Here is a 12,034-nt window from a genome sequence, read left to right on the forward strand (position 1 = left end):
TTAGTGATGTAGTGTAAATCAGTTCAATAGTTTTAGCTGAAAATCAAATTTGTATTTCTGCGGATACGACAGTCTTTGTGCTGAAATCTTTTTGGCTGCCAACACTTCAACCAGGAAGGTTTGCCAAACATTTGGGACTCGAACTCTGCATAAAAGGGGGCAGGGTAGGAATGCCCTGACTCTCCTAGCCTGGTGTTGGGGTCCCCCTGGGTCCCTCAAAGGGCAAAAAGGCATTTAAAAAAAACAATTACTACAAAATCGTGGGTGAAACCGTGAATCTATGGCAATTTAAAAAAAAAAATCATGCGCCAGGTCCCGCGGACATGGTTTAATTATTTTAGAAAACGGGTGGGGGCGCATGCAGCCCCCATCCCCAAGGGCAATTTCTCCCACCTCTCCCATGTTTATCTGCATAATAGGAGGGGAGCTGTGCAGCACCCCTCCTAAGGCCTTTGAAAGGTCAAAAAAATGTGTTATGGCTATATCGATAAATGACCATAGACAAATTACTACAGAGAAGCAAAGCTTTCAACTCAAGAAAGGCTTGGCATGCTGCCATTTGAATTTGAGCTACTTTGGCACTAACCTGGCAAGTTGTATTTTCAAACCTCACCACCCTCCCATCATAAATCATTCATTCGCAGGTCAATACATAAACAGGTTTAGTTATGCAATTGGCAGACCTATAGGCTTGCCAGTGTTTGTTTAAAATTGCGAGATAGCCCTTCTCTACTAGTGGCAAGTATGTAAAAGAGAAAAGCATGAAAAGTCTACACTGCAAACCCAGGGCTGTGGATGAATAAAGCTGCCATGTTGAAGTGTTGCAGACTTATAGTGTTGCCGACATGACTACAGGAATTAAAAATACAGCACAATAACTCCAGAAATTAAGGAAAAATGTTAACGTTTCTCACACTTCTGAGTGCTAAAGGTTGCACAAGAACATAAAGCAAGGAGAATTAGGCACCTCTGCTTTTAACACAATGATTTTTGTGTGTTGTGTTTTTAATATTTTGTTGCATTTTCAATGTTTTTGGGCATTAGTCATCACTTTTGTTATCTCAATAGTTATAGTATAACTCCAGCTCCAAACTTACTGGAGCTGAAGAAATGAATAAATGCCCCTATTTTGCAGAGCAGCTGGTATGTCTGACCTGCCAATTGAAAGACACTTTTCTGTTGGAAATGACACAGGCTCACCCTGTCCAATGTAAGCATACATTTCTAGGGGCCTTGTCAAACTCTGTCCAAGGAGGGTATGCGTCTGTTTCTGGGCAGGGCTACAGTCACATGATCCAAGAGGCTGTTGCTCTGTCTCCTGATGGGTCCCATCATGGTGAGTAAGATGAGCCTGAAGAAAACTGGGTCTGGAGCCACTTGTGTCACCAGTTGGTCCTGCCTGCTGCTGTCGGCCAACTTGCTGCACCAAGCTGTACCTCCCCTAACCCAAACCTTTGCTCACATTTAACCCTGTCCTTTCTCAGGAACCTTCACCTGCCTGTCATAAACCATGTCTGGCAAGGGACCCTGCTATTTACTTTTCCCCATTCCCAAAACCCTGCCTTTTTGTCTCAAACCATGCCCATTCTCCTACCTAACCTTTTAGTCCTCCAAGCAACCAACCACCATCCATATGGCCTATTTCCTGCCCCTAACCCTTCCTGTCCATTGCATTCTGCCCAGACCACTCAGTCCCCCACACAACCCTCTTCCTACCCCAAGTAACCAGTCTCTCTCTTAGTTTCTAACCCTCAGCAACATTCTAGTTTTCTAATGAATGCATCATTCTTCGTTCAACCCAAGGACTATTCATTCTAGCATTGTAGACCAGTAAAAAATGTGTCCGTACCCACGCCTCAAGGACCCATCCCCCATGTCATTGTAGGTCCAAGTCACATTCAAACTCAGATTATGCAGTGAAACTCATTTGATTTGGACATTTGACCCATACTCATATGGACCCTGTGGTGACTCAAGGTTTGCTTTAGTCTCACCACATTAATAGTTTGCAATTTTGAGAACCACCCCCTCCCCATCCAGCATTTACTTACATTTTATTTGAAAATGGCGTTCCCTCTATGAGAGCTTCACTTGGAAGCTGTGTGGTCACTAGGCCAGTTTCCTTTAATTGAACTGCAGGGAGAATGGGGAGTATATAATATGCTATTTAACTGTTCTTCTGTAGTGATTGCGATGAGTGGGTTCTTTCTTGTCATTTTCTGGTGATAGCAGAATCTAAGGTTCTCCCTTTTAAATACCCTAAGTATGCAAATGCCTGAAATCCAGAGCACCACTCACACTCATAGACACACACAGGTACTCCCACTCACAGACCCATACAGCCACTCACAAACCAATAGCGCCACTCACAGGCCTAATCACAGACCCACAAAGGCACTCACACACCCACTAACAGACCCAAACAGGCACTCACACACCCACTCACAGACCGATACTGCCACTCACACACCCAGTCACAGACTCACATAGCACACATACACCCACTCATAGACCCATACAGCCACTCACATCCACTCACAGACCCACTCAGTTACTCACACACCCACTCACAAACCCACTCATGCACTTATAGACCCACCCAGGCACTCATACACCCACTCACATACCCACACAGGCACTCACACATCCCTGTCAAAGTTTACAGTCATAGGTTGGAAATACAATTCTAAATTAAACGTAGAAATGCACAAATAAAAAAAGGTTACAGGGATGTTATAGTTAGGAAATAGAATTTATTAAAATGTAGAAATTCACTAAAAAACAAAGGTTACAGGGATGTTATAGTTAGGAAATAGAATGATGTCAATCTTAGAAATTCACTAAACATATCAAAGGTTATAGTAACATATAGTTAGTCTCAGCTTTCACTCATACAAAACCATTGCAATTCAGTGGTCATAGTTATCTGAGCTAACTACAACTCATGCCCACACAATGTACTGCCTATGGCCTCACATATTACATCACTCATGACATGGTTAGGAATGCTGGATCCAACCCAATATGGGTTCTGAGCGGGGCATAGTAGGGAATCCGCTCTTTTAAAATCTACAGAGGAAATTAGGGCCGTACTGGACCAGGGAGGCAAGGCCGCAATGATCATGTTGGACTTGCCCGCGGCCTTCGACATGGTCCATCATGAATTGGATGTGGAGTGCAAGGCAAAGCGTGGGAACTTCTGAAGTCCTTCCTTTCGGACAGAATGCAAACAGTGTCACTCGGCATATTCTGTTCTAAACCCTTCTCATTGCCCTTTTGAGTTCCGCAGGGTTCTTCTCTTAGTCCTACGCTTTTTAATGTTTATGTTTCCTCTCTGGCCCTCTTGATCAAATCCTTTGGATTTGCTCTGACATCGTACGCAGATGACACTCAGATTGTGGTGTCCCTACTACCAGGGCAAGAGATGGGGACAGAAAAACGACTTCACGACTGCATGGAAGCAGTGGGTAAATGGATGTCCCAAAACTGTTTAAAGCTTAACTCTGGTAAGACTGAAGTTATTCTGTTTGGCAATGACCCCAAGTTCTGGACCCTATGTTGGTGGCCAGCTTCGCTGGGCGTACTTCCGATTCCCACCAGGAAAGTAAAAAACTTGGGAGTCCTGATTGATGATAAACTCCATTTCGAAGACCAAGTTAATTCAGTTGTCTTGGCTACCACATTTGCTCTTAGAACATGCAAGAAAATTATACAGTATCTACCTAAGGAAAATCAATGTACAGTAGTGACGGCATTAACTATGTTGAGGCTGGATTATTGTAACAGCCTCTACCGTAACATTCAGGAGCGATTGCTGCATAGACTCCTACTTCTACAGAATTCGGCCGCTAGACTGCTCACAGGGACGGCTAAATTTGCCTCTGTCTCCGGTGACATCAGAAGACTTCACTGGTTACCCATTAAGAAACGGGTGCAGTTTAAATCACACTGTACTGTTTTTAAAGCTCTTCATGGGGCCGGTCCAGAGCCTCTGAAGCAGCAGTTTCAGTGGTATGTCCCCAATAGACCACTTCGCTCTCTAGGAGCAAAATTGGTAACAGTCCCTATCTCTAGAAAAGCCGGCTGGGGAGGTAGGAGTTTTCGGGTAGGGGCAGCCAAAGCTTGGAACACCCTCCCATTTCAGCTTAGAAATAGCACAGATCTACTGGCTTTCAGGAAAGCCTTAAAAACCAGGCTATTTGGCGTTTAATCCATGGCCTCATCTGTGAGTTACTTTGGGAGGTTTTGTAGATAGTGCCAGGACACCTTCGGGTAACAGTTTGCGCTATAAAAATATTATAACATAACAATGCCGTACCAGTGACGCAAGGAGGATAGGAATACGGATGATCCACCAATAGGCCATATTCTCATTCAGAGCCCAACACCTGGAACAGAACAGAAAAGAGAATACATTGTTGGCATAAAAGAGAATACATTGTTGGCATGCAGCATGTTTAAACAGATCAGAGATTGTCTTGACATAAGGCATGTCAAGGCGCTGGGGGCTGTCGGGAAGATTAAGCGAGCTATTGCCCAGAGTCACATGGTGCTGGGCTGATCTGCCACCGGGGATCGAACCGTGACCCGCGGGTTTCGGAGTCAGTTGCCCTGGCTGCTGCGCCACACCTCTTCCTTGCCTAAAAAGAAATGAACATAGAGCACCTGATTGCCCCCAAGTGTGTTGAAATGTTTTAACTCTATTCATTTCATTTTTAAGCAGTTAATAATGTGTTATAGTAAAGCCAGGCAGGACAGAAGCATAACCTCACCATAAAATACTCTTGATGAGACAGGAGCATTTCATATCCTTGTAGTATCTGATTGGGTAGAGGGCTGTAGATGTTATTGTATTGCATGCTAGTATAATTGAAGTAGCACCTCATACACCTAATGAGACACTGGAGTGTTTTGTTGGCTGGTGGCATGCTACTCTGTAGGTTGTGTTTTTCTGGGATGATGTAGGTTTGTACTGTAGCCCAAGTGAGAAATCTTTGTTGCTGTGGCTGTTGACCAGGTTGGGCTCTTTTTGTGTAATAGCTCGCTGAGCACTGTGAGTAGAGAAGCAAAGAACAGTTAGAGATAGAAATCTTAAGTATATATATGGCATTGCTGTGTTTGATTAGAGCAGTGCGTGAATGCAGTGTGCTCTATGTAAGAAGTGCTTTGGAATTATGCATGATTGAGTCTGCTCACATGGTGTCCCTGCCAATAAGTAGCTGCACTTACAGTGCCATGAAACCTTCTTGGTGTACACATGCTTTATGAATATGGTGTAACGTAACAAAGCATAACATAACAAAATGAGAAAGAGTGATAGCTGCATATTTGTTTGTGCCTGCTATCATTGACTGTACTTACTCTGCATTTTCTTTCAGATACTTTGCAGCCATCCAGGGAACCACAAACACTACAGGTGTGCCTACAATTGACAAAGAATACAGTGTAAAAAAGAAGAGAAGGCAAAGCTGTCTAAAGCCAATGATGTAAATTTGCTTTTCTTCATATTAATCCTCCTCCTATAAATCTGTGTAGGTAGACTGCCTTTATCATCATCAAGGTTGTACCAATATGAAAATAGTAGGCCCCCATCACCGCAACCGCACCCTGGGCAGGCCTGGTTGTGTTCCATATTCTTTTAAGTTTATCGCTAACTTTTACATATTTAATGACCAAAGGTTTTTAGGAAGTTAGTTGTTTTCTGCTCACCCCAGCCCAGGTAAATGTAGAGAGTGTAGTAATTTTTCTCTGAAAACACTGCTCCTATGAGAAGCTTGTACAGATAGACGGCCTCCACCAGGAACCAGTAGTGATTTGCTAAAATGCAGTATTGCATCACGACTTGAGCCACACGACAGCCAATAGCAGCCTAGTGAAAAAAACAAGATATAGATTAAAATGTGGGGGAGCTTATCTACTTTTTACACAAATGAATGACAATGATAACACACCTAGAATTAGGCAAGAGATGTATCTGTCAAGAGGTCCAAGGCCTAAAAAATGTCACTGAAATGAATGGCCATTTTCTTTATCAACCCCAAGCCTACTGCAACCAGGAACTGTTTGAGGCTGAAATAGTTTCCATTCCAGCATAGGACTGGTGACCCCACTAAGGAAACCCACCTACTGTTCTACGTGCCTACAAAGACAACAGGGGCAGCAGCAACTCTGTACCCCCGCCCCACACACACGCTGTCAGCCTGAAGAGCGGATCATTTCTTGAGTGCTGAGGCATCATGAATAAACTGGATAGGACACTTGAATGGCAGATGGATGCATCAAAGCAGCTTTATAAAAACAAACATTGAGCCTTGGGAGTGTTTAGTTGAAGGCAATTGTTTGCTGTTTCATTAGGGCATTCCAGGAATTATAAAAAGAAAAGGCACCTGTGAGAAGAATGACTTTTAAACCGGGAAACATCTAGGGGGTAATTTCAAATGTTTTGCTTTAGCATTTGCTTGGTTTAAAGCAGCACAGCATGACATAAAACATTGCATCAATGTACTTACCATTAAAAAGGGCCATGGGGGTAGCACAAAATGACTTAGTTCTCTACAATTCTTTTTAAATCATGGCCCAAGAGTGTTGTTTTGCTCCTGAAGATTCTCTTTATTTTATAGCACAGCACTTAATATTGTACCACCTTCAGTTTAATAGATTGCCACTTTTCCACTTCCACAATTTTCTTAAATGCCCCCTTCACCCCCATGAGGTATTGGACATTTGTGGGTCCATATTTACTATTGACTCTTCAATGTAAGCCAGCAGTAGAGAAAGAGTTCCACTTTGCAGGGATCAAACTTACTATACTCAATACAACATAAACAACAGTAGTAAAGTGATAGTCTTTTGAGGGCTCATATTTATTATACCCACTACAACATAAGCATAAATTGAGAAAATGTTGGACGTTGGAGTGGTCAGATTTACAATTCCCGCTGAGACCAGATCAATAGAATGGAAAATGTTGGACTTAGGAGTGATCTGATTTCCTAAACCCACTCCAACCTGGGCAACAGTAGGGAAGATGTCGGGCTTTGGAGGAGTCAAATTTACTATCCCCATTCCAACCTAAGCAACATGAGGGAAGGGGCTGGACTTTGGAGGTGTCAGATTTACCATTCCCTCTCCAATGTAACCAACAGTAGGGAAAGTGTGATACTCTGGAAGGGCCAAATTTACTATTCTAGCTCCAGTGTAAGCAACATTAGAGAAAGTGTTGAAGTTTGGAAGGCTGAGATTTACAATGCTCATTGCAACATAAACAACACCAGGGAAGGTGCTGGACCTTAGAGTGGTCATATTTACTATTCCCACTTCAAAATGAGCAGCAGTGGAATAGGGTTGGACTTTGGAAGGCTCAAATCTACTATTCCCACAAGATATGATATATTAGTATAATAAACATAAAACACATTTTAACAACTATGTAAAATATATATATTAATTTTAACATCATATAATGTATGTAAATATTAAACATGAAAATTGCTAAATTAACAATTATATTTAGAAATAATTATAAAAATATTACAAACTCAGAACATTAAAAAATAAACCTAAAATACTTCCCACCATGTTACCTTAAAACTGCAACACTCACAAAAATAAATAAAAATAGTGTTAGATTTTTTTTTACAATACATAATAATTTAAAAAATAATACTGTTATAAAATGAATACATTAAAAACATAAAACATAATATAATTCTTTAATTTGCAAATTATAACAAGCAATCTAATAATTTACAAAGTCAGTTAGCTTGGATCAACAGACAAACAATTAAAAGGACTGAAAAACAATCTTTTCTCAGGGTTTTTTAGACATGTCAACGGTCATAAGTGCAGTTTTTTAACATGGCAATATTTGTTTTACAATAAACATTCTCATCAATTGTTGACAAGATATTCAACCATTCCACCTAAACCCAGCAACCAATAATGATTACGTAAGATCTTCTTTGGGGAAGTTATGCCCAAATGGCCTTCATGTGAAAGATTATTAATTTTTTTGTTTTAGATTATCAGGTGGTATGAATAAATTACCTCTTACAAATATCCCTAGTTTTGCACTCAATTCCAATTGTACTTGACAAAAATCTTTTATATTGATGAGTTTGATCAATTCAAAAATTCAACACGCCATTCTGCCAAAGAAATACCTGAATTTACTCAAGATAGAGCATATAATGCAGCAGGAAGACATTCATTAGGGGAAAAAAAAACTCTTTATCAGCCTCACAATCAGCATAATTAAGAGGAAGCCTGGATAAACAATGAGCTAAAAAAATTATCTTTTCTGGAACATAGCTTTTGTCAAAATGTAATTCCTGCAATGTAGTGATCAATCTAACCAATCTGGGTGATGCTCTCCCAACACTATTGGCACTCACAAAATATACCAAAGCTTTGTTCTCTGTTAGTATTGTGAACCCACACATATGTCATGAGTCTATTCACCACCCAAATCCAAGCTAAAGCCTTCTTCAATGGTGCTATGCCTACTTTCAGCTCACTTAAACATATGTGATATACAAGCAACTAGCCACTCTTTACCATTGATTCTTCGGCAAAGAACAGCTCCCAAACCAATGGCACTTACATCCACAATAACTTCACAGGGTTGACCTCGAACAAAAAGTTTTAAAGCATTGGTTGCGACAATTAAATCTTTGACTTTTTTAAATGACTTACTTTGTTTATCACTCCAACAAAACATCTGATTTTTTCCTAAAATCTTCTTTAGTGGTTCAGATACTATGAAATAAGCACGGACAAAGCGAGCCTAATATTTACTGAATCCTAGGAACAATCTTAAGGAGTCCTTGTCTGAAGGATTTAGGCACCCCTTTTATAGCCTTGAATAATTCTTCCTAAGGTACAATACCCCTGCCACTGATAAGATGACTCAAATACTCAGGAGCAGATTTACAAGCCCTTTGCGTCATTTTTGCGCCGCAGTTGCGCCCCTTTTTGTGACGCAGCAGCAGTGTAAAAATGTGGCCCATTTACAACGTGACGCATCTAGGGAGATGCGTCACGTTGTAAATCCCTGCGTCACATTATAGCTGCGTCAGGTATAATGTATGCAGGGTGGGCGTTCGAATGCAAAAAAGCCTCATTGAAGTGACGCAGTGAAGTCTATATGATTTCACTGCGGCACTTCGAGAACGCCACTGGGTCAAATTCTTACGCTTGCTTGAAGCAGGCATAAGGAGTGATGCAGCACAATGAGGATAGGCCTCCCCCTGCATTAATGGAGTTGCGTCGTGCTTGCGACACGACTCCAACAATTCGTGACTTTTGCGTCAACAGATGCGTTAGAATTTCTGACGCATCTGTCAATCCTTGCGCCATGGTGCGCCGTATTGTAAATACGGCGCATCCACAGTGGCGCAAGGGTTTATCTAAGTGACGCAGGGAAAGTGACGCATCTTCACAGATGCGTCACTTTCTTGTAAATCTGCCCCTCAGTTTCTTCAACTCTTACATTACAATTGTCTTTGCATGCAAGCAAGCATTGTTCTTGTAAAATGCTCAGTACTTTCTGAAATATGTCATCATGCTGGACAATGTCAGAAGCAAAAATCCAAATGGTATCCTGATATAACAAAACACCTGAAACATTTCTAAACATAATATTCATATATCTTGGAAAGACACTAGCTGCTGCTGTCAAATAGAAAGGTAATCTAAGACACCTATGAGCTCCAAATGGAGTAATGGAAGCAATGAGTTGTGATCCTGCTTTTCAAATCTATAGTACTAAACATTTTACCTTCTCCAATTTGTGCAAGCATCTCTTGAATATTTGGGAGAGGATGACATGAAACAATTATATTTTTATTCAAAGGACATAGATCCACACATAATCTGATCCCCCCATTCTTTTTCCGTGCAATAGTGATACTCAAATCCCGCTCTGAACATTCAACTGGATAAATATTATTTTCTTCGCACACTTTGTCAAGCATTTTTTTAAGATCTTCACATACACTAAGGGAAACATCCTGTGCATTATGCGCAACTGGTCTGGCATGCTTTTTAAAAACAATATATTGAGAAAACCCTTAATGCAACCAACACAACCAAACACAAGAAAATGTCTCCAATACCAGATCAATTTTTTAATCAACATCAAAAACTACATGCATTGCAGAATGTATTCTATTTAAACATTGTAAAATCACAAGACTCATTCACAAGGTTTGGATCCAACTGAACAGGATTGTCAAAACCTGGATTAAGAACAATACCCAAGCATCATTCATTCATCCAACCAAACACATCTTTATCATTGAAAGCCACATATATTTTTGGTGTTTTGATGCATCTATCTTGTATGACCAAGGTATCACTGAACCAACCACGCACTTGAATTTTAATACCACTAAAAGTGTTAGGAGAAATATCACTTGTGTATGAAGATTTCTAAACCCCAAATCTTTTGAATGTGTTTTGATCCAATATAGTGATTGGTTAGCCAGCATCTGCCATCACTATTATTTCAATTTTACCAATGTTAACTTTACAAAACAGTCCTTTCTTTTTGACATAACTCTGAAGTCATTCGCAACTGTATCCATGACATTTCTAACTTTATCCTGACATTCTTCCAACTCTGACTCATTTTCAGTGTGTACAGTAGATATATTTGTATCTCTTTAGAATGAAGTAATTTAGCAAAATCACTAACTTTATCGCATTTTAGACACTTCTGTTTCATTGCAAGGCAATGCACAAAATTACCTAAATGTGTTTGTGACCCACAACAATAACAATTAAATGTTTTATTTTTTCAAAATCAAACTTTTCACCCATAATTTCATCCATGCATACTGAATTCACATTCAGTTCCTCTATTTTTTTCCGTTAATTGCCAGTGCCTTAGTTGACACCATAGACCTTTCAATCCTTTTAGCTGTAAATTAATTGCCAGTATTTTATTTGACCCTATAGACCTTTCAATCACTTTAGCTCTAAATATTAACTCTGTAAGTGTCTTTCTTGTATTATTTTATTAAAACATCCTAAATCTAACTGATCTCAAAGATAGGTGTCAATGTTACATCTGAAATCACATGATGAAGGTAAAATTCTGAGTTGGGCCAAAAGTTCATCAATTGTTTCTTCACTACGTTGTTTACATGAAAAGAAATTGTACTTTTCAACAATGCAATTCAGTTCTTCATCAAACTACAATTCAAGCCTTTTTACTTCTTCATGATAAACATCCCAGATGCCAAAACCATTCTGAGGCGGGTCTATTTCAGGTAAGTGTTCAAAAATGTCCTGAGCTATAGTTCCCAGACAACTGAGTAAAAGTGCCTTCTTCCATTTGGGTAAGCCTAGGCGGAGTTCACGGAGTGTGAAAAAAACTCTTCTGCGCTATGCGGAGCTTTGCAAGTGGCAGAGTTTCTTAAGATAAATGCCGTTCGCAATGATTTTCAGTGCCAGGTGCTTGTCCGCTCTGTGCAATCATAGCAAACTGCACCATGCACAGCGCAAGCGGCGCTGCTTCCTTTCTGCCACTCAAGTACATTTTTATTCGAGCAGCAGCTTTCTCAATGCAAATGGACGGTTTCTCAATGCGAGGGGTCGCGAGCATACGCAACCACTCGTAATGAGATATCTGATTGCCCGAGTTGGGAAGTCTGGCCAGGAGATTGATTTTCTACGCTCGTGCTCACCAACTTGATGTTGACAATCGCGAAAGAGGAAAAATCTCACACAAGCCAACTTTATATTGATGAACGCGAGATTAATGGCTTTTCTTAAGGAGGTCGATATGGAGTCCTTGAGTCTTTGCACACTTCTATACACAAGCACAAATTTCCTTCATAACATTTTAAAGAAGGCCACCGCGTTTTCCTAACAGCCTCATGCAATTGCTGTGTTTGCCAGTCACAGCACTTTTGTTTCAACAAGCCAAACACATAGCTGACAAGGTTTTAGATTGCAATGTGTCACATTTTCATGAATTCAGTGTAATTATGAGTGACATTTCAAGGACTATGAGTGACACTTTGTCGCA

General features: G+C 40.4%; 1 protein-coding gene across 1 annotated transcript in view; it reads right to left on the reverse strand.

Annotated features, from left to right (window-relative positions):
- LOC146790091 (glucagon receptor-like) overlaps positions 1-12,034 on the reverse strand; it is a 481,117-nt gene that overhangs the window by 38,239 nt on the left and 430,844 nt on the right. Inside the window, exons 8-10 of the mRNA XM_085630168.1 lie at positions 5,710-5,869; positions 5,362-5,422; positions 4,319-4,388 (exon numbers count right to left, since the gene is read on the reverse strand). Of these exons, the coding sequence (XP_085486294.1) occupies positions 4,319-4,388; positions 5,362-5,422; positions 5,710-5,869 (291 nt within the window). The remainder of the gene's footprint in view (positions 1-4,318; positions 4,389-5,361; positions 5,423-5,709; positions 5,870-12,034) is intronic.

Source organism: Triturus cristatus, chromosome 10 (genome assembly GCF_964204655.1).
Source record: "Triturus cristatus chromosome 10, aTriCri1.1, whole genome shotgun sequence".
Taxonomy (NCBI): Eukaryota; Metazoa; Chordata; class Amphibia; order Caudata; family Salamandridae; genus Triturus; species Triturus cristatus.